General features: G+C 38.3%; 1 protein-coding gene across 3 annotated transcripts in view; it reads right to left on the bottom strand.

Moving 5' to 3' along the window:
- Window positions 1-23,743, bottom strand: part of LOC128864889 (neprilysin-2) — a 93,483-nt gene that overhangs the window by 9,752 nt on the left and 59,988 nt on the right. The window contains exons 1-7 of one of the 3 annotated variants that reach the window (XM_054104652.1): window positions 22,675-22,856; window positions 8,311-8,444; window positions 3,755-4,132; window positions 3,463-3,677; window positions 3,207-3,383; window positions 2,756-3,132; window positions 2,330-2,362 (exon numbers count right to left, since the gene is read on the bottom strand). In XM_054104652.1, coding sequence (XP_053960627.1) covers window positions 2,330-2,362; window positions 2,756-3,132; window positions 3,207-3,383; window positions 3,463-3,677; window positions 3,755-4,132; window positions 8,311-8,444; window positions 22,675-22,700 — 1,340 coding nt within the window. In that variant the 5' untranslated portion in view covers window positions 22,701-22,856. Of the gene's footprint in view, window positions 1-2,329; window positions 2,363-2,755; window positions 3,133-3,206; window positions 3,384-3,462; window positions 3,678-3,754; window positions 4,133-8,310; window positions 8,445-22,674; window positions 22,857-23,743 lie in introns of those variants that run through there. The other 2 variants (XM_054104658.1, XM_054104663.1) reach the window with 2 other exon arrangements.

Below are 23,743 nucleotides of genomic sequence, written 5' to 3'. Positions count from 1 at the left end.
ATATGTGTACTAAGGTTGGATTAGGATACGGCGGTTTTCACACTACATGAGAGTGTAGAGAGGCCCACTTAAGCCTGAAGGCACATTATGAAACAATTTGTTTGGGCTCGAGACTTTCTCGTCAATTCCCCATGATAAAATGTGAATGGCTGCTCCTTAGAAGCCTGCCAGATATTAGAAAATAAAATAGGCTATGGAATTTTTTCAAAAAATTTAGGACTATAATTTTCTGCTTGACTGTTGGACTACTGTAGCGTCTACCAAGTAGACAAAGGCCATAACAAAAACTACGATAAATATCTTCTCGGACAGCCAGGCGGCCATCATATCAATGGAGGCTGTGATACTAAGATCAAAGGTTACACAGGAATGCCCGGCAGCTGTAAATGATATAAGCACCGTCATCAAGGTCAGTCTTATACGGACTTCGGGACATAGAGGTATTGAAGAAAATTGCAAGGCGATGAGCTAGCCAGAAAGGTTAGATACTAATCTTCCACTGCTTGAAAACAGAGGCAATATAGGATAGATAAGAAAAGTTCAGGAGAAGTGCTCAACCTCTCAAGAGAGAATATCTCGAAGGTCGCTGCTTGTGTCCCCGGTCACTCTTCTAAGCTAGGAGTATTTTCTCATGAATACTGCAGAAGTTGTAAAGACAAGAAAAAAGAAGAAGCAGTAGAACACTTTCCCTGTAATTGCCCTGCCTTAACTAGGAGTAGAACAAGGTTGTTAGGAAAATACTCTTTTGAATCTCTTACACAACTATCCGGTATTGGGATAAACTTAATCCTATGCTTCATAAGAGAGAAATCTTAGTTCTCTCTCGAGTTATCGTTGTACACAGCCTGGCGAAAAGACTTGCGTAGCTCAATCGATTCCTCTCGTCATCCTGAACGTTTATGTAAGTTATAACTCACTAGTGCTCCAATACGCAAATTTGATATCTTCTAAGCTAAATTATGAAACATTGGCGCTGACTTCATCTCATTATAAAGTTTACAAAAAGTTAAAAAATGTGCCGCCTAGTACTGCTACGTTTACCCTGACGAGCTGTATTTACTATTCATCGCACTGCAATAAGAATTTTATGAAAATTAAAAAAAAAAATAACAAAGTTTGCCCCCTAACTTAGCCTTATACTACGTTTACACTGACGACTATATTTAATATTTATCGCACTGCAATAAGAATTTTATGATTTTTTTCTTTTTTCAATTAAAAAGTGTGCCTCCCACATAAACTTATACTTCGTTTACAATGACTAAAAATTGAAAAGTGTGCCGCCTAGCATTACCTTACACTATGTTTACACTGACGAGCTATATTTAATATTCATCGCACTGCAATAAGAATTTTATGAAAATTAAAAAAAAAAAACAAAGTTTGCCCCCTAACTTAGCCTTATACTACGTTTACACTGACGACTATATGTAATATTTATCGCACTGCAATAAGAATTTTATGATTTTTTTTCTTTTTTCAATTGAAAAGTGTGCCTCCCACATAAACTTATACTTCGTTTACAATGACTAAAAATTGAAAAGTGTGCCGCCTAGCATTACCTTACACTATGTTTACACTGACGAGCTATATTTAATATTCATCGCACTGCAATAAGAATTTTATGAAAATTAAAAAAAAAAAAACAAAGTTTGCCCCCTAACTTAGCCTTATACTACGTTTACACTGACGACTATTTTTAATATTTATCGCACTGCAATAAGAGTTTTCTGAAAATTAAAAAAAAAAAACAAAGTATGCCCCTAACTTAGCCTTATACTACGTTTACACTGACAAGCTATGTAGTACATTTTATTACACTAAAATAAGAATTTTATGAATTAAAAAAAAATTTAACTTTATACTACGTTTACACTGACAAGCTATACATTTTATCACACTGCAATAAGAATTTTACGCAGCAGATTGAAAGTATTTCACAAAAAATTTGCATTGTTTACTTTGAGTAAAAATTCTACAAATGTTAAAAAAGCTAAGCACGCTTCAAAACTGTTTAGCCTATAAAACGTGGCAGTGTAAGCATAATATGCAGTTATTTGACCTACATATATCTAATACAAAAAAAATTTTTTACAAGCCCTACAAATCTTCTTCTGTTGAATAGTGCTGAAATTTGTGAGTTCATTACCATTCCGTTGGTGCTAATAACAAAAGTGTGTGTAAATATGCTATTAGGATCAAATTGTGCATAACCATAATCATAAAAACCAACACAAACAGTTAAAACAAACAAAAAGAATGAAACGAAGAAAAAAAAAACAAATCAAATCAAAAGAAAAGCAGATAATTCTGTTAATAATTTTAATACCCATCTACTTCTTCTTCGATATCACCGAAATCGCTGCAAAATAAAAATAGAAACAAAACAAATACTGATATATATTTACAAATTATTAGCATAGAATCAGATTAAGACAGAATACAAGTAAATGCATAAAACACATACAGACGTAAGTAAAATAAATGACAAGGAACAATTTTTAATTCGTTGCAAAAAAACACCAATGCGAATATTAATCACCAATTGGAATCGCGCTTTCAGGGGGGGATATGTATTTTAACGTGAAAAATATATATTTGTACAAATTCATAAGATTCAAAACTAACTACGGACCGAAGCATCAGGTAACAAGTGCATAGCAACATTTATCTACGTATTGACGAGCAGCACACACCTAAACATTTCTGCAGCATTCACAATTTCTAGAAGACGTAAGGCTAAACAAACACCTACCTGCCACTAGTGATATCCACGCACTCCTTCCAGCGCGCCTCCTGTTCCTGACGACCCGACAAAGCGGTCGCATATTGCAATTGTCGCTTGCGGAACTGTTCGGAGAGGAAGACTACGGAGAAAGCGTGAATGCGCCACATCATATAATTCGCAATCACGCGATTGGGTGTACGCTCCAACAAAGGACCTAAGGCCTCAAAGAAACTGGGCACAGATAGATTCACAGGCTCATCTTCGTCCACTGTTAACTTATCCGGCAGCAAGGCGTTCGTGTAGTCCACCCATTGCACGTAAGGATAGGTCTCTTGCAGTTCCTTCAGCGTGCGTATGTTGTAGAGATCATTTGTGTTGCGACGCTTCTCAGCAGGCCACGAGATCTGAAGAACATAAAAAACAATTTGCGAATCGAGTGAGAACCCATAAGAGTTATCAACAAATTTGCAACGCTCACATTAGCCAACGCCATCTCGAACTCGAGCGACTCACGCAATTCCTGTTTCGCTTTTTCCTTATCAGCGCCGAACAGCACTGCCATATCGACCATGTAATCATAGTAAGAGCTCACCAGAGTTTCATTGAAGCCCTTGACAAGATACTCGCGGCTCAAGCCAATAGCCGACTGATCAAACTGAGGAAGAAAAACAATATATAATTAAAAAAAATTACATTTCACAGAGCCCTCACAAAGATACGCAGATCTCACTCACATCAATAATACGCGTTACACTATTTTTCAGATCCACACTAATCGAGAAATCCATTATGTAATCCATGCTGAAACCTATCTTGCGGAACTTCTTCACAGTCTCTTGCCAGTTCCAGCTGTTGTCTTCATTCCAAGAATCGCCTTCAATTACAGGCCAGCCGCCAAGTGATTTGGCAATATTGGCAATAGGTGAGGCGTCCAGTTGTTCAATAAGCGCTAGGGGGAGTTTTGAGAGTGCGAAGAGAAAAAATAAATTACATTAAGTAAATCCAAACGCTTCTGCGGTCTCTTACTTTTGTTCATACACGCCATGTAAAGCGCATTCGGCAGCTGGAAGTGCTTGGGCTCAGTTACCGGTCGCTTTTCGGTAATAATCTCCTTCAATTGTTCATGCAGTTTATCCGAGATGAGCGAGAACGTATTCAGGGAATCTTTGTCATCGGGTATTAGCTGTTCCTCAATGTAAGTGCCGCAAACGAATTGGTAGAAATCATCACAGGGTTCCACCTCCGGTTTCATTTTGCTCAATACCGCAGAAGCGGTGTGTATGCACTCGGCTGAAAGGCAGACATCTTCTTTCGGTGACTTTTGTGGTGGTACAATGACTTCATTGTCTGAAGGTCGGCTAGGGCCTTGTAGCGCTTCTGGTGGGCTGGCGGATGTTTTCAGCTCTAATAGACAAAAAGAGGAGGAGAAAATACAATTATCTTAATTTTAAAACTATATTTGAAAATATTGTGTGTGCGAGTTGTGTCATTTCCTTCATATTTTACGCGCTAAATACACACATGCATGTGTATGGATCTGTAGTTTTCAACAGTCATGTGAAAAAGCGTGTTAAGTTAGGTTAGGTTTTTATGGCAGTCGCTTTAGAATAGCCAACTCACTTAGACCATATAGACCCATTATGGTACCATTGTGCAGCAGGGAAACCTCAGTGCTTATTCATCAAGGAACAATTTAGATGCCCTTATGAAAGGTAGGATAGGTTTTATCCCAACACCGGATAGTTCCGTAAGAGAGTGAAAAGAGTATTTTTCTAAAAACCTTGCTCTCAGCTAAAGCTGGACAATTACAAAGCAAGTGTTCTATTGTTTCTTCCTCTTCCTGACCTCTACAACTTCTGTAGTATTCATGAGCCTACCTAACAGCCAATTATACAATGATAAGCCAGTGATACAAGCCACGACCTTCGAGATGTTCTCTCTTGAGAGGTTGAGTAATTCTACTCACATTTTCTTATCTATTTAAATTCTATTCACACAAGTATAGGGGTTTTCAGTAAGAGCGCTTCAACTTTTGAATTTTTTTGAATAAAACACAAACGGTTTGACTTTTTTAACTAATTTTTTTTTGTATTATCGAGTTTGAACATATACATTTAAGTATGAAATTCGATTTATTTTGCATGACCACCGCGTTCACGTTTTACGAAGTCCAATCGTTGAACCCAATTTTCGACCACTCTTTTGCATAAATCGGCCGAAATTCCAGCAATTTCGCGTTCAATATTGGCTCTGAGCTCACAAATCGTCGCCGGCTTGTTACTGTAGACCAATGACTTCACATAACCCCAAAACGGGACGGCTTGTTAAATGGACCGTAAAATGGCCGTAATGCTCTTAAAGTAGCAGCAACAGAACGATTATTTTCATAAAAAATTTGCACGATTTACAATCGTTGCTCAAGCGTGTAGCGTTCCATGATGAAATGTATACTAATGAAGTTTACAAATGACAAGCGAAAAATAAAAAATATTGCGTCGTTCGCCCTCCCTATCGGAAAAAAGTTGAATCGCACCTATTGAACAACCCTATATTTTCTTCTCTCCATGTCCTATTGGCCTCCTGGAGAATATAATTTTTTATCCTTAATTTGGAAGATGCCATAGGTTAGTACCCTTTCTAGCCTCTGGCACCCACATAAAGCTGGCCTTGGAAACTGTGCTAATATCATTTAGAGCTGCCGGGCATTCCTGTGCAACCTTTGATCTTAGTAAAGGGTGGTTAAATTTCAAGGGCCGATGTTGAATGTTAACCACACCTAAACGTCAACGACACCGTTGGGCTTCTTTCTTTGGGGTTATTTGAAAGAAAAGGTGTACGTCGATAAGCCAGCAACAATTCAAGAGCTAAAGGATGCGATAATTCGGCACATTAACGGCATAGAACCTCAATTATGCCTCAGCGTCATCGAAAATTTGGACCATCGGATGGAGGTGTACCGCCGAGGCCGCGGCGGCCATTTGGCCGATATTTTCTTCCATATGTAATTGAGCCATACCAAAAATTAATAAAAAGAAATGACAATAATTTCTAAAAAAAATTGTATTTTATTCAAAATCAACACCGGCCCTTGAAACTTAACCACCCTTTATAATTAAATACCTCCATTGATTTGATGGCCGCCTGGCTATTCAAGAACATACAGGGTGGCTGATGAAAGCCGCTACCAAAAAAAAATTGAATAACTTTTTTTCTTTTTAAGTTATCTGTTCCATTTTTGTTTTAATTTGCAGATTGATCTTTAGAATTTATTAAAATGGATAACTGGGACACGCAAACAAGAATTTGGATAGTCCGCCGCTATCACGCACTGGAGTCCGTAGTTTTGGTACAGAGAGAGTACAGGCGGATGTTTGGCGGCGATCCCCCGAGCAGATGGACCATAATGAGACTGGTGAATAATTTTGCTGAGCAAGGAACAGTCGCAAGAAGGCCTTATCATCGAAACCCACCAGTTCGGACGGAGGAAACGATCGCTGCTGTAGCTGCAGCTATACAAAGCAATCCAAGGGTTTCAACAAGAAGCTTATCTGCTCAACTTGGTGTCAGCCGACAGTCTTTGCAAACAATAATGCACAAAGATTTAGACTTATTTCCCTACAAAATTCAAATGGTTAACAAACTGAATGCAGCAGACTTGCCGATTCGCTTGGAATTTTGCCAGAAGATCCTGCAAATGGTGGAAGAAGACCAAAACATGTTAAACTGCCTTTTCATGTCTGATGAGGCCCATTTCGATTTAAACGGCAATGTGAACAAACAAAATTGTCGAATATGGAGTACTTCTAACCCACAGATACTCCACGAGACGGAATTGCATCCTCTTCGCGTGACAGTGTGGTGTGCGGTTTCTTCACGTTGTATTGTCGGGCCTTATTTTTTTGAAGAAAATGGTCACACCGTTACGGTTACTGGAGACCGTTATTTGAAAATGCTGAAAGAATTTTTCTATCCAGAACTACACCGAAAGAGAATTCCTTTCAACTCTGTGTGGTTTCAACAAGATGGGGCAACGTCTCACATAGCCCAGACTGTTATGACAGAGTTGCGACGAAAATTTCCCAATAAACTGATTTCAAGAAACTTCGAATTTCGTTGGCCCCCGAGGTCGCCTGACCTTACTGCACCTGACTTTTTCTTGTGGGGTTTATGTAAACAAGAAGTTTATAAAACAAAGCCAACAAATTTGGATGAACTAAAACAATCCATTCGGGCAACAATTGCGGCTATTCCTGTCGCAACTCTCAAAGCAGCAATGAACAACTTTTTACTAAGATGCCGCACTTGTGTCAACGAGCATGGCGGGCATTTAAATTCAATTATTTTTAAAACTAGTTAAGCTACATTTAATAAAATTTAATGACCTTCAACTTGAAAAAAAAAATAAATGAATTCCATACACTAAAAAAAAAGTTATTTGAGTTTCTTAATGTAGCAAAATTCATCAGCCACCTGTATTTATCGTAGTTTTTACTACATCGTGTGTGTTAAGGTACACTATTGCCCTCCTTTATGGCTAAGACTTCTGCTCCTAGACGCTACAGTAATCCGGAAGTCGGACAGATGATTCTATTCCTAGTTCTTTCGAAAAAAACTCCATAGCCTACTTTATATTCTAGCTTGGATCCATTCATGTAAAAATTTATTTTCTCCCTTTTCCATGGTCTTTAACTTTGCCACTCTCTCCTTGACGTATTATTAGTCTTGAAAAGCCTATCGTAAGTGGGTTTAGGGAAAGGCTGGTCGATTTCTTGATTATAACTGCCCATAGTGTGTAGTATTAAATGTAAGCACTGAAGCGGCGGCACCTTGTTTTCCTATGAGATTTAGGGCAGGCAACTTGACTAGCATCTCGAGCGCTTTATTTGGGTTAGTCCTTAAAACGTCGATGATACACAAAATGGCAATTCTTTGGACCTTACTCAGCAGTTTCATATAACTTGCCTATTGATTTGATGGCCACCACGCAAGTATTCCATATTGCAAAATAGGCTGAAATACCGAAGTGTAAAGCCAATCTGTCATACGAGGTATATTAATTCCTATTCCATTCGGACCGCTTTTTTGCCTGTATGCAATGCAATGTTGACCTTTTGAACTCTATTCTCAAACGCGTGTACCTACATATTATAATCCCGCTCTTGCCGACGGCTTCCTGAACTTTCAACTCAAGGCAATATCCTGGGCATATCTTTCATTCATAAATGAGAGTTAGTCGCATCTTGCGCTATTTTTTATTCTCCCCTCTCCCCAACTATTGTATGCAATTCTCTTCAGGCTTCTAAAAAGCACTTTGTGCGTACTAACAAATCATATGGGCACATCTCTGAGCTCTGCCTGATAATCTGCAAGACCAACAAACCAAGTGGAAGTGTTAAACTGACCTTAATAAACTACTTACGTAGATCAGCTGTGATGCGAGCAGAAAGTGCCCACCCGAGTTATCCTACTCAGATAATTAATTTTTCAAGCCTCAACGATCAATGAACTGACACAATTAATACAAAGGTAAAAGCTTTCTACATTCTTCTAGTATTAGGAATATTTTTTGTTATTTCACTCACCTTCGGCCAAACGATTTGAGAGTATTACAGAAACCAGTCCAATGACTAGACCAATCACGGCGATCAAAGCAATAATACTGATCAGTACAAGGCATCGCTCCAGTGTAGTACGTCTACGCCACCAATTGGGATTTCTAAAAAGAAAAAAACAAAGAAGTACAAATTTAATATGAGTGCATAAATATTTTATATTTTATTTTAAAAGTTGCTTGATTTCAAGCATAGATTTTCGATAGTTAATAACACCAAAGCCAAATAGCAAATACTGATTTCAATTAAAGGAGTTTCGTTTCTCGGCAATTGAAGACGAGTAATAAGAAGTTATATAAAAAGAAAATACAGAAAATTGCCTGCTTTACTTGTTTTTCTGCTTGCAATAATTCAAGTTCAACCTCCAACCAAACAACTCGGCCCGTAAGCAAATCACACTTTTTATTCAATTACAGTCAAGCCATACGCACAGGAGGAGCGAGGTACACACATATGCATGTATGCACACACACACTTGTATATAAGGACTGATAGTGAATGGGAAGATAGCAGAAGGGGAAGTGGCAGCGCAAACGTAAGTAGGAAGTCAAAGCAACTCACGTGCGGACATTAATTTATGCTTTGGCAAATTAACTCCTGCTGAGGCCAGAAACGGTAGTTACTACGCGTATCTCCTAAAGGGGACGGCTTTTAAACGAGTATGGGGTATAGGATAGATATTATGTTTGACGGTAGTTAAACAAGGAGTACACATAGAAACTTGTTTATTTTATTTATTTACCACGTAAGTATGTACAAACCACGCCAAACACTTGGAAAAATTTTGCGTAACTGGTAGAAAAATATAAAATATGTTTTTTTTTTTTTTTGCAATAAATTGTTTTTTTATTTCAAAAAACTTTTAATAACTGAAAATAAAAATATTTTTATTGTCATGCTAGAAATGAGCTAAAATAGTGAAATTTAATGTTAATATATTACAAAGCAAAACACTAAATATAGAGGGTATTGCAAGTTCGAGTTTCTCTCTAGGATTTTTTTTTTTTTATATTACACTTCGTTCGATTTCATCGCTTCTGACCGATTTTAAGTAAAGAAATGTATTGAAATAATTATATTCTTCTAAGAAAATGTATTTGTTTATATATTTCTACTTTCTATTATTTATTTTGTCTCTGCATTTACAAGGTGACACAAAATTATTCATCCAATTTTGTTTTTGAGTAACTTTTTTACTAAATAAAACCAAAATGATTTTATTAGTCTGTGAGAAATTTCAGTATGCTCAATTAATTAAATAAATATAAAACATACAATATAAGTTGGCGCAAATTTAATTGTCCAATTTTGTTTTTGAACAACTTTTTTACTAAATAAAGTAAGTTAACAATTTTAAGTAATGGAAGTCCTTATTTTGACCTTTACGCGCTCCATTGCTTGTCTGTTTGTACACTGCAGCTATCTAAATAGTTTACAAGTGTAAATACGCCATTTGCAAAAATAAAAAATCTTTTTTCGCGGTGATTACTTTTGCGTCACCATGCATTCAAAAACCGTATCACTCAAAAATTACTACACCGATTTAAAATTTTTTTTCCGCCGCTGGAAATCCAACAGGTCGTAGATGCTTTGTGTGTGACACGCATTTTATTGGGTTCATAGCGGTTTTAAATTTTCTTTTGTTTTACAACGATTGATTAGCTGTTTGGCAGAGGGTAAGTATTCATTCGTTAGAACTCTTTCTGCTCTACAAAACTATGTTAATTATATTTTAGAGTTATTTAATTTTTTATTAATTTTGAGGCTTAGAAATGGAATACCCAGCAGTTAAAAATCAACATTTTCGACACCTGCTCTTCTTTGCTTTTCATAGAGGTCAAAAAGCTGCCCGAAGCAGCACGGGACAGTTGCGACGTGTGTGAAGAAGGTGTCACAGGCGCGTCTAAAGCACGTAAATACTTTGCAAAGTACAAAAATGGCGACTTTGACGTCGACGACACGTCTCGCAGCGGAAGGCCTTCTGAATTCGATGAAAAACGTCTCAAATCACTTTTAAAGGCGAACCAGAACCAAAAAAAGCTCTGCGATCATAAAACGATTCGCAATCCCCTTCATTCAATGGGATTTTACCGAAAAATTAACTTGGAGCCTGGGTGCCTCACGAGCTCAACGAAAAAAACCAAGAAAGTCGCCTTCAAATTTCTTCTCAGCATCTCGCCTGCCATCGAGCAACACGCGGTTTTAAATAGCGCATTTCGCACCGAATCGTCTCAAGAAATGAAAAATGGTGCCAATACATCAAAATGAAGCAAGGAAAGAAGTGACTGGCTCCAGGAGATACGCAAAAGGCGAGAGTCAAGCCGGATATTCATCCAAAGAAGATCATGATCACGTGCTTGGGGGAATGGGAGGGCACGGGGCACCTGAAAATGCTCGAAAAGAATGCCACTGTCAACAAAGAGCTCTACGTTGCCCAGCTACACCGCGTAAATGAGGCTATTCGACTGAAAATATCTGATCAACATGATCAAACCATACTCCTCACGACCACGCGGAGTCTCTATGTTCTCCAAGTAGTTAAAGCCGCACTCCAAGAGCTCGAATAGAAGGTCCTTCAGCATCCGCCGTATTCTTCGGACCTTGCACCGACCGATTACCATATTTTCCACTCCCAGTCAAACCATATGAAGGGCGTCACCTTCAATAACAAAGAGTTTCTTAACAACAGGCTCAACAGCATCAACAAATTGGTCGAGAGGTAGGAAAAGGTTGCAAACAGCAACGGCAAATATATAATTGATTAAATTATTGATATAATTATTGTTTTTGTTTAAATAAAAGTTTTCGGTAAAAGCGGTATGAACTTATTCCCCAACCCAATATATCCTGGTAGTGACAATACCTTTGAATTGGGGGAGTACTTTGAAGGCGATGGTAAAAGCTTAGAAGAATAAATAAAATTTTACGAGTTGTAAGCAATTACGTCTTTTTTCTTCTTTTTTCTTGTCGGGACAGACAAGCAAGTACAGCACTCAGACATAATTAAGTCCTCGGGTTCCCTTTTTAATTTTCTTTAAATCTACTCGACCTCCGAAGATATCTTAGTAGATCTTGTGGTGCCAAGGAGCCAAGGTGGTCGCTTCTGAACACATCAATGCCAAAGACCTCAAGCCTGATTCGAGCGAAGGCGGGGCAGACGCACAGAAAATGGTCCGCTGTCTCATCCTCCTCCCCACGTGCTGGGCAGAATGCACTGTCTGAGATGTCCATCTTTTCCATGTGCTTTGCCCATAGAAAGTGGCCCGTCATCAATCCAACCAGCCTCCTACAGTTCCCTCTGCTTAGTGACAGGACGAACTGTGACAGTCAGTCAAACATGACAGGTGACATCAATTTTGTCCACCTGCAGCCTCTCTCAGCCTGCCCAGCTCACTCGTGGGTTAGAGTAACCCGTTTGCCAACCGTGGCTTTGGTTACTGAAGAAGGGAGTGGCAGAACGGGCTCCAGGCCAAAAAAGTTGGCCTCAGAGCCCATTCTGGCTAAAGAGTCAGAGATTTCGTTACCCGCAATACCCACGTGTCCCGGGGCCCATGTTAGCATCAGGCTATTATGTCTATCGACAAAGTTCAGCCTGGATTTAGAGGACTCGACTACCCTTGAAGTGGTTGGGGGGCTGACTAAGCCCATGAGCGCAGCTTGGCTGTCGCTGCAGGCCCATATAGATCTGCCGCTCCACCTGTTTTCCACAACAAAGTTCATCGCTTCTTGAACAGCATACACCTCCGCTTGAAACACAGATGCATTCATTCCAAGAGCAAAGTGCACTTTTGTCCCGCTGGTTTCCACGTAGACCCCAGAACCGGAGCCGTGCTCGGATTACTTTTTGCTAAGCAAAGGTATAAATTTAAAAGAAAAATTATCACTTTAACTTCGAAAACAAAAATTACCTGTGCTTGGTGAAAATATTTATCTTAATTAGTCGGGATTAGCGACAAGCTGTGTTGATGCGCAATCAAAGCAATAGGCGCACATTCAAAGGTATTTTTGTTGTTGTCTCTTTTGCAATTTGCTATTGTAGCATTTATTTATTTTACTACACAACTTCAGCTACCCACAATCTGATCTCCAGCTTACTCCTAGTGAAGTGACTACTTACATATGTACATAAATCTTACAAATACACGCACACACACACACTCGCATGTGCGCATTTGGGCGTTGCAAACTTCCAAATTGCGGCAGCAATCATTGCTTTGGCGCCTGCCTTTACAGCTGCCGGTTGTGGTTTAAAAATAGAAATATGTAGCAACATGTAATCAGTAACAAAAAAAAAACATTGCAAGCTGTCTTTAATTGCAAAAAAGCAGTGAAAAAACACATTAAGTAGCAAAGCTACCACTGAAACTGGCTTGCACTCTCGTTCAAAGAGCCAACAGCAGTTGCTGGCAAGGAATTGGCTGCATGCAACAGATGCTTTTTCAACACTACTGAAGTTTGCACATACATGCATGCATATATACAGATACATTTTCATGTGCAGCGGTGCATTTGCACTCTTGTAAGGCTCGCGACTTTGCCACAGAAATGTTGCTAGCCATTGTTGGAAACTTGTTTGGCAATATTTATAATTTGCAGCTTCCTTTTTATGTGTAGAGCCGAAAAAAAACAGTCGTTTCATTTCAGTTTATTTTAAGCCGTAATTTTTTGCGTTAATTGCATGCACGTTAACATGTGTAAGTCGTTAGATGAATACCCAGCAAGAAAAGAGCAACCAGAGTGTTCCCACATGGCGAACCACTTGGTTTTCAATTCCGCACGTAGTGGCATTTGTGTTTACAGTATGACGGAGTCACAGCCGAGCTCACAGGCAAAATATTTTCTTACTCGAACATTGCGACCCTTGCACCACGCTTTTAACTCTAATTTGAATTACTCTATTTGTATATTAATTTTTTTTATAATTCTGTTCTGAGGTAGTTGACTGTGACTGATCGTTCGATTTGCTATTACTTCATTATAGGTCTCTTTGTCATTAAAATTTATTTTATACTTTTTAGTTCGATTGGCAATAAAAGCGTGTTTTTTAGTTTTTTTAAACTATTTTTATTTGCTACTTTTTAGTTCGATTAGCAAAAAAGCGTGTTTTTTAGTTTTTTTTTAACTATTTTTTATTATGAATGAAAATTATTGTTATCATTGCCGTCAGTGAATTAATGATTCGATATATTCGTGTTATATTTAATTCCTTTCTTATCGACTGTGAGTCTAAAGCTATGCAGTTATCTGCCGTGATAAAGAAGTAATCGGGATGAAGAACTTATTTCGTGGAGGGAGCCTGAGAAACGGCTACCCCACTCCATTGGCTAGTTTTTTTCGATTTTCGTGGTGTGGTGCACTATGAATTCCTTCCACCTGGCCAAACTGTTAATAAGGAATATTATTTGAGCGTTATGCGTCGTTTACGTGAAGCAATTCGTCTAAAAAGACCAGAATTATGGGCCAACAACTCTTGGTTTTTGCATCACGATAATGCACCGTCTCACACTGCACTCGTTCTTCGTGACCATTTCGCCAAAAATGCCACGCATATCGTTCCGCAACCACCGTATTCGCCTGATTTGGCTCCGTGTGACTTCTGGCTATTCCCAAAACTCAAGAGACCACTCCGGGGAACGCGTTTCAAGTCGATTGAGGAGATAAAAGCTGAATCGAAGAAGGTGCTGATGGCTATACCGGAAATGGACTATTTGGCATGTTTCGGGAATTGGAAAAATCGTTGGCATAAGTGTATTTCATCGAGAGGGGATAAAATATATTATTTTGAAGGGGATGAAATTGATTTACAAGAATAAATAAAGATTTTTCATTTTACAACCAAATTCACCTTACTTTTTGCCCACAGATAAAAAAAGAAAATATTAATCCTGGCAATCCTAATAAGGATAATGGAAAACTTTTATCAAATTATTGCATTGTCATCGGTCCTTGATAGGTGTGCAAAATTCCAAGTCGATCAGATTTTTAGAAGCCAGTGAAAATTAAGCTCAAAGATTTCATTACATACATACATACAACCCGACCTAATAAAAGTGTGTTAAAAAAGCGCAAGACAGATGGAGGTCTGTTTCATCGTGTGCTATTTCGAATGGAAATCCCCCGCCATTCAATTTCCAAACTCATTGCGGTGTTCACTGATCACTGGGTGATTGGTACTCATGCGGAGAAGCTTGGAATTCCGTACAACAACTATAGCAGAAGCTGTGGGGATCCTGCAGAGAAAGAGACTGTTGAACACTTTCTCTACAAATGTCCGGCTCTGGCGGCCAGGCGCTTGAGATTCCTTAGCGTGCCCTTTGCGGATGGCTTGAAGAAATTCTGCAGCCTAGATCCCTTTTCTCTCCTCCACTACATCAACAGCACTGGATGGCTGTAGACGGGTTTCCCTTCCCTAATTTTTTTTTCGCAGGTAGTGGTCCACATTATGGTATCAAAACGCCACGTAAGTGCTACTTGTAGTGTACGTGGGGTACTCTTACCATCTAACCTACCTACCAATGTCTCTTTTGAGTTCGTTTTTGAGAGGCTCGCTAATTTCTGTCAGATTATCCGACCTTCTAGTCCGCGGAAAATAGTCTGCTTGATCGTTTTTCGGAGCACATCTATGTCTTGAGATCGAGTATGGAATGAATCAATAAAAAAATATGTATGGCGCAAAATTAGTCGTCCAATTATGCTTTTGAATAACTGTTAATACTTAATAAAAATAATTTTGAGTGATGGAAATATTTATTTCGACCTTTACGCACTCAATTGTTTCTTTTCGCCTTTGATAGCCCGATTCGACCAAGTATATATCGCAGAACGTTTGTGTTCGATATCCTGCTAAGCTGATACGGCTGTGCAGAATGACGTTGAGTAACACAAAAAGCTCCGTCAAGATAGGAAAAGACCTCTCCGAACCTGTTGATACCGTTCGAGGCTTCAGACAAGGTGGCCCATTGTCATGCGAACTCTTCAACTTTATTATGAAGAGTGTGGTTCGAGTGTGAGAAGAAGGAAAGGGAACTTTTTTCTATTAAAGTGTCCAGCTGTTGTTGTTGTAGCAGCATAAACATTCCCCGTGCATATACGAGAAATGCTGCTGAAGTGACAGTCCTTGGCCGGATATAAATCCGGGTCGTTCCGGTTACGCAGAACCGACTGTCGTGGGAACGGGTGTCCAGCTCTTTGCCTATGCTGATAGCTTCACATCATCGGTCATACCAAGCGGGATGGCGCCGTCGAAGATCGAAATTAACATCTATAAATACGATGTGGTCAAGGACTTCATTTATCTTGGTTCCCCTATTACCAACAACAAAGATGTCAGCATTGAAAACAAGCTAAGGATAGCTCTTGCCAACAGGTGCTACTTTGAAGCCTGGTATGTAAACTGCCAATTCTTATTAATTGGCGCGATAACCGCTTGCGCGATTTTGGCCGAGTTTAACAAAACGCGCCAGTCGTTTCTTTCTGGTGCTAACCGGTGCCAATTGGATACACCAAGTGAAGCCAAGTCCTTCTCCACCTGATCTTTCCAAGGCAAAGGAGGCCTTCCTCTTCCTCTGCTACCACCAGCTGATACCGCATCGAATACTTTCAGAGCCGGAGCGTTTGTATCCATTCGGACGAAATGACCCAGCCAACGTAGTCGCTACATCTTTATTCGCTGCGATATGTCTATGTCGCCGTAAACCTCATACAACTCATCGTTCCATCGCCTGCGATATTCGCCGTTGCCAACGTCCAAAGGTCTCAAAAGTTTTGTTCGTCGAGAGAGGACTTTACTACTCAGTTTTCAGTGTCATGCGCCAATTGCTTCCATAAAGAGAGAAGTGAGTGCCCTTACTTTGGCTTTAAATTCACTAGAGGTACACCGGTTCGGTACCACTAAATTTCCCTGCAGGGTCTAGTAAGTTACTACTTATACTTACATAAATATATGTATGTGTATAAAAGTATGTGTGCACGCCGATCGCAAATATTGTTTCCCAACAAAACAACAAAAAAACGAAGCATAGCAATTTGTCAATTTGAATTTACTTCCTCTGTGATTTTATTTTTCCGTGGCTACTGTAGTTATTATTTCCATTACACCTATGTGCGAGTATGTATGTATGTATGTATGTATTATTTTCTCAACTCTGTTGTCATCTCTAAATTTCCTTACTATTTGAATATCATTTAGCAATTGAGGCAGGCCCCTCAGCATTTCGCATGTCAACTTGGCTTTTTCGTTAAGTGTGCACAACAGGTAACACGCAAGCCAACAACAAGAACAAGAATATCAACAGCAAATTCACAAACAACAAACAAAACATGGGAAAGTACACAGCGAACATGATTTTGAAATCAAGAATCACTGCATTTCTTGTTAACTTGCGAGAATATATTTATATTGTACAGGGTCTTTCAAGTTCGAGTTTCTCTTTCGTGCAAAGAAATCTATTATCTTTTTATTAAGAGTCCACATTTTTAGAATCCTCAATGGTATTTTCCACATGAACCTCGCGTTCACACTTACAGGTGTCGATTCTTTGGGTGAAATCTTTGATGTTTCGTTTATAGTTAATTCTCATAGCTGTCCTGGTAAAAAAAAATATATATAACGCCAACAACAACAGGTTGCAGATATCGTAACATTATTCACACATTCTGAGCTGCACACATTTAATATTTTTCTATCAGAGCAACGATATTTTCAATTAAGAGGCCAATATGAATGTGCACTGGTGTTTTTATGCTTTGTCCCAAGGGGCCCGGCCAAAATTTTTCAACTAACTTTTTTAACCCTTTTTCCCCCGCCATCAGATTCTGTAAAAGTGTGTGCGCATGTCCTTGAAAGCGTGGATAATTTCTATTACTTGGGATGTATAATCGCCGCAGATGGAGAAAGTGAGTCTGACGTTGAAAGCAGAATTACCAAAGCCAAAGTGACATTCGGCACTCTTGCACCACTCTAGACAAAATAATAACATAATTACGCACACGAAACTGCGAATTTTCATCGCATGCGTGAAGTCGGTCCTACTATAAAGCTGTACAACGTCGAAAGTCCCCGCAATGATCACAAGGCGTCTCCAAACGTCCATCAACCGCTGCTCGCGCCGCATAATGCGAATTTTCTGACCTCGAACTATATGCAACACCGATTTACGGAGGAAGGCTAATCAATCCGATGTGGCGACTGAAATCCGCAGAAGAAAATGGCAATGGATCGGCCACACCCCAAGTAAGGTGACTTCTTTATTTTTCTCGAAAAAATGTATTTATTCATCTATATCTATTTTATCACCCTCAGATATAATAAACTTGTGCCAACGTTTTTCCCCAATTCTCGAAACAACTCTGACCCCAAAACGCGCTTTGGAATGGCCTGAACTCTTGAAACGATGCTCACAAGAGGACAAATCCAGTGAGTACGGCGGTTGAGGCAAGATTATGGTGATATTTTTTGTTTAATCGGCCGATTATAAGTCCAGGCATTCTTGTACAAGGATAATAGATTACAAGGTTTTGTCATCCGAACCAAAATTGTGAGAGTAAATTGAACATTCGGCAGCAGAATTGTGCCCGCTCATTTCACGAGAATTCTTACGCTCTTCAAATCAGTCGTTGTTCAGACGTCAACGAAGTAAGCAACAAAGGCTCAGTTTTGTCGTAAACACACCCCTCTTCCATCCCCTGTTACACGAGCAGATCAGCTAATATCTTCAAAATCGCTTAGAGTTGGTTCACGATCTCTCAACCGTGTGTCCTGTAGCATGGCAGCAGGCCAATACAGACATTCATCTCAGTTAAATGAAGCTCGTCACCATCATTACGCCATTTTTACGTACATATACGATTTTGATACACTGGGGCATTTTTTCTTGGATAGAAAATAATCCTTACAGACTTATTTAACACTATCGATAGAGTAACCAATGCAATTCGCCAAAACGACGGTTTTGTTTACAAACACTTAAGAACAGAAATATGGCAATCTTTCCTGGACATCACAAAGGGTTTATTTGGCAATCGAGTAAACTGTTCAAACGCTCAGTCCGTAGTGACGAAAATTACACATTTTATTAGTTATTTATGTCATTTTAATTTTTTATTATTTAGGTAAAAATTACTGGAATACTAATAATGATCCTTTCATAATATATTTATTTATTTATTTATTAAAAGAGTAACAATTATAAATAACTATTCCACTTAAAGAGCTAAAGCACTGGCTACTATGGCCTTCGGCTATTAGTATAATAAAAACGACAGTGTGTCTTATAGCCTTAACTTACATCTAGATACATAATCACAAATCTGATCCTTTCATAATATAAAGGGTGATTAAATTTTAAGGGTCGATGTTGAATGTGAACCACACTTAAACGTCAAGTTTTTTCTGCATTTCATTTGACATTTTTCAATTTCAGACTAACTCAATTTCAACCATGGAAAGATACACAATCGAGCAACGCGTTAAAGTTATTCAGGCTTATTATGAAAACGGGCGTTCAAATCAAAATGCATATCGCACACTTCGTGAAGAAAATCATCTTCAGTGATGAGACACATTTTCACCTCAGTGAATTCGTCAATAAGCAGAATTGCCGCATTTGGGCAAATGATAATCCAAGAGTGATTGCCGAAAAACCAAAGCACCCACAAAGAGTGACTGTTTGGTGCGGTTTATGGGCCGGCGGCATCATTGGGCCGTATTTTTTCCAAAATGAGGCCGGTCAGGCAGTTACTGAGAATAGTGGTCGCTATCGTGAGATGATAACGAACTTTTTTATGGCCCGAATTGGAAGATATGGATGTGGACGATATGTGGTTTCAACAGGACGGTGCCGCTTGTCACACAGCGAACGAAACAATGGCTCTTTTGCGCGAAAAATTTGATAGCCGAATAATCTCTCGTCGCGGCGATGTCAATTGGCCGCCAAGATCATGTAATTTGACACCGTTGGACTTCTTTCTTTGGGGTTATTCGAACGAAAAGGTGTACGTCGATAAGCCAGCAACAATTCAAGAGCTAAAGGATGAGAAAATTCGGCACATTAACGGCAAAGAACCTCAATTATGCCTCAGCGTCATCGAAAATTTGGACCATCGGTTGGAGGTGTGCCGCGGCGGCCATTTGGCCGATATTTTGTTCCATGCGTAATTGAGCTATACCAATATTATCATAATAAAGAGAAATGACAATCATTTCCTAAAAAAATTTTATTTTATTCAAAATCAACACCGGCCTTTGAAACTTAACCACCCTTTATATAAACAAACTAGCCTTTATATTTGTTCTTATTTTTTGTTTATCTTGTGCCAAACAACGCGGTTTTGTCAGACTCACAATTAATGCATTTTGCAAGAAAAGATATATTGAATTTTTTTACTTAGTTGTTTCTCAGGACGCATTGCTTTCCAAACGCATAGTTTCCTATAGGCACAATTTTTTCATATTCAAATTCAATTCGCATTCGTCGAATTCGCCCTTATGACTGATTTTTTGACTAGAAATCGCATTTTAACCATGAATTACTCACCGTATTCATCTGATATGGATCCCTGTGACTTCTACCTATATGAAAAATTGGATCTGGCCACGAAAGGAAAACGTTTTATGCCCGTAGAGGCCATCCAAAAGGCTTGTGCCGACATCCTGAAGAGCATTCCGGTCAATGACCTGAAATACTCTCTCGAAAAGCTTTTAGATCGCGTAAAACAATGAATCGAGGCCAGAGGAGACTATTTTGAATAAATAAACTCGAAGTTATCAGAGCAAAGTTCCTGACGTTTCTATTTTAATTAGCTCAGTCTTTTTAATTTTGGACTTCACCTTATATATGTATATCGCAAACGAGTTGCTCAACTATATTAATATTTATAAAACTGCATTGCGCAAAAGAGGCCGTCCATTATCGCTTCTCACAATTTGCAAGTCAAGCCCACTAACAATTCCTTTATCTCCAGCTGTTGCTGCTAACGCAGCACCAGAATCTCAAACGTCTAAGTGATATAAAATCAGATGCTTCGGTAGAGGCAAAACCCATACGATTCCAGCAAATCGATTATTTGTTTAAATGAGAAGCGAAAGGCAGTTGCAGGCCTTATTGCACCGGTTAGCCACGCTTTAAAGGGAAGGAAGAGAGCGAAAGCTTCCAAGAGTGAGCAGAACGGCTCGTAATGGCTCTGTGTATAGTATTTTAATCAGATAATAATATTAAATCGCTGAATGAAGAGCGCATCCACTTTTTTATTAAAAGCTGATCTGAGAAAAACCCACTGATGGCGCTTTATATCGATGGTTTTCGAGAAAAACGACACAACTCAAAATTAACTCAAATTCGGAGTTTTGCCGTTAAAAGCAAAAATCAACTACAGAGTTTATACATTTTTATCTGGAAAAGCGTCATAAGCGAATCTTGAAGCAATTCTGAGAGATGGCGTTAGTGTCGTTTTGTCAGGTGATCGAATTGGCGCGTCACTTATCTAGAAAACTGACCCAACTCAGTACTTTGTATTTTTGAATTATGTCACTTTTCTCGAAAACCATCGATATGTTGTATATAAACAATTATTGTATACACGCAGATGTACATTAGAGTGGGACGAAAAAAAGTTGGAGCAGTACCTGTGTGTTATTTGAAGTTTATGGTGAGAGGATTTTAGTAGCATGAAAAAATTATTTTTGTTTTGTACACCTGAAGGCAATATGTGTGTATATACATTAGACCAGGTCGGTTCTCATAAAAAAAAAAGGTTGGAAAAGTGATCGCCTATATTTAAAGTTTATATTAAGAGGATTTCAGTATCGTAAAAATGATTTTTTTGATACTTTCAAAAACCGCTGAAATGATTTATTTTTATTATAAGCGAATAATTTTTTAATTGATGTTTAAAAGCAATAGGTCCAAATTCTAGTTTTTGTATTGGTAGCAGCATAAACATTCCCAATAAATGTTTGAGGAATGCTGCTGGAATCACAGTCCTCGGACGAACATTAATCCGGGTCGTTCCGATTATGTAGAACAGGTTGCCATTATTCAAGTCTTCAGAATTATTTGAAGTAATAAAATATTTTTGTTTATGAATTTAGCAAAGCAGTTTAAAAGCTAACTTTTAATAAATTTTTAAGTGCTTGAAACTGATGAAACAAAAAACCTATGTTAGGGTGGCAGTTACATCATTGCAGAACTTAGTCAACTATGCGAAAACGACTACGGAGCTTAAAAGGACATAACAACGAAATTTAGAACTTTTCAACATAAAATAATAATACAATGCTTTAAAAAACAGGACTTTCATCGTACCCCATTTTGGCGATTTTTAAAAGTTTGAAAAAAATGGTTTTATGGTGCCGAAGACCTGGCATCATGAGTAGACTTTTCCAATCATTTTTTTGTTTTTTTGAATGGCAACCGACCCGGTCTAGTGTGTCTACACCTTGTGGTCAGATGTAAAAAAAATGTATTGTTTATGTTGCCAAAATCTTCTGAATATTAGCTTCAAATACAGGGGTGGATATTTAAAATTTTTTTGTAGGCAACCGCTCCGGTCTAATTTATCATGCATTCCGATGTCAAAAAAAGCAACTTGTTTATGGTGCCGAAAATCTTCTCAACTTATAGTACATCTTCAAATACAGAGGTGGACTTTTCCGAGTTTTTCTTTTATTTATGCAACTGACCCGTCTGACTGTATTTTGCATTCAGATGTAAAAAAAACATTACTGTTTATGTTGCCGAAATCTTCTGAACATTAGCTTCAAATGCAAGGTTGGACTTTTCTAAAGTTTGTTTTTGTTTTTTTTTTTTTTTTTTTGTATGGCAACCGACCCGGTCTAATGAGCATAAATATAAACCAAAAAAATTTTCTTGGTGCCGAAATCCTCTCAACATAAGCCCCAAATAATTTTTTTTTTATTGGCGACCGACCCGGTCTAATGAACTTATATACATATTGCGTTCAGACGAAGATGCAAATATATGAGCACTGTTTCGCTAATTGGTGACATACGGAGAAAATAAGTAGATGAACAGCATTATTGAAATGTAAATTTTTAATAAAACTAATTATACACTACAACAACAAAGCAATTACCAATGCAAAGCAATCATTTTAAGCGTGTAAAAGATTCGCGCTACTTAGTGCAAAGAGGAGCGTAATCAGAATCGCTGTTACTACTATGATAATAATAGTTATTCAACACTGCACACTTTTATAATTTTAATTGTTTAATTTCGTTTTTTGTTTTTTTGGTCCCGCGCTCTCAAATGATCGCATGCAGTTACTTGTATATTGAAACCGTTAAAAAAATTATACTGAGCATTATTTTTGCATTACCTACAACACAAAAGATGATATCGCATCTCAACTCATACTTTGCAGATTTTTTGTTGTTTTTTATTATTATTTTTTGTTTTTATATTAGAGATATTTGGTGCTCTCTGTTTACTATTGTTTTTGATAATGATAATGACACACCAATTACACGTCTGCACCGCGTCGGAAAATAAATACGAGTGAATTTGTTAAAAGGCGCAACCACAGCGATTCCCCTGCATACTCCTATCTACATATGAATATGTTTGCACATATGTTCGCATCTCCCCCTGCGCCGCTGAGTGGTGATTTTTTCTCACAAGCTAATATGCATACACATACATATGCACATACTTGTAAACACTTCACTCGTACTAGAATTCTGAGAAGAGGTGAAGGCTTTCAACAAGTATTAAAACATGTTGCAGTTTTTGCGATTTCTGCTGGCCGCTTATAGAATGAATGTAAATGGGAGTGAATGAATAAATGACGCGGGGAACTAAGGATCGATATGAAAGTGACTAACTGTATGAGGCCGTGCTTAAAATGCGTATCTGGCATTTGGTTAATTTATAAAATATTTTAAATAACTGCAAAGAGCCATGAAAAGAATTTGGAAACTTCTGCAACGTTTTGTTGCCAGACGGTGACCGGCTGAGAGGTAGTTGCTCGTGGCTCATTTTCTTAACGTTCGTTTAATTTTCGTTCACTTCTGAGTAGCTCAACAGACATAATGAATTGAATTCGTTTCGTTAACGAGTAAAAATAACTTTACAAAAGAATGTCATTATTTTCTCGGTAGATATGTAGCTGTAGCGATCGATAAGTCGTAAATTATCGATCAAACAATTTAAAGTTTATGCGCGTTGTCAACGTAACATTTCACACTAAAAAAATCGTTTGTTGTTTTTTTTGTTTCTCACATTCGGTTGTGAGTTACAGGGAATTAGCAATGGAAATCAACAAAGAGAAAATTCGGTACATTTTACAGTTTTTCTTTGATAAAGGCGAAAATGCAAGCCAGGCTGCTGAAATGGTGAATGTTGTCTTGGGTACCGATACTGTAACTGTTTCGGCGATGCTGTTCAGG

Source organism: Anastrepha ludens, chromosome 2, assembly GCF_028408465.1.
Source record: "Anastrepha ludens isolate Willacy chromosome 2, idAnaLude1.1, whole genome shotgun sequence".
In the NCBI taxonomy this organism is placed as follows: domain Eukaryota; kingdom Metazoa; phylum Arthropoda; class Insecta; order Diptera; family Tephritidae; genus Anastrepha; species Anastrepha ludens.
This window is presented reverse-complemented; position numbering and strand designations above follow the sequence as displayed.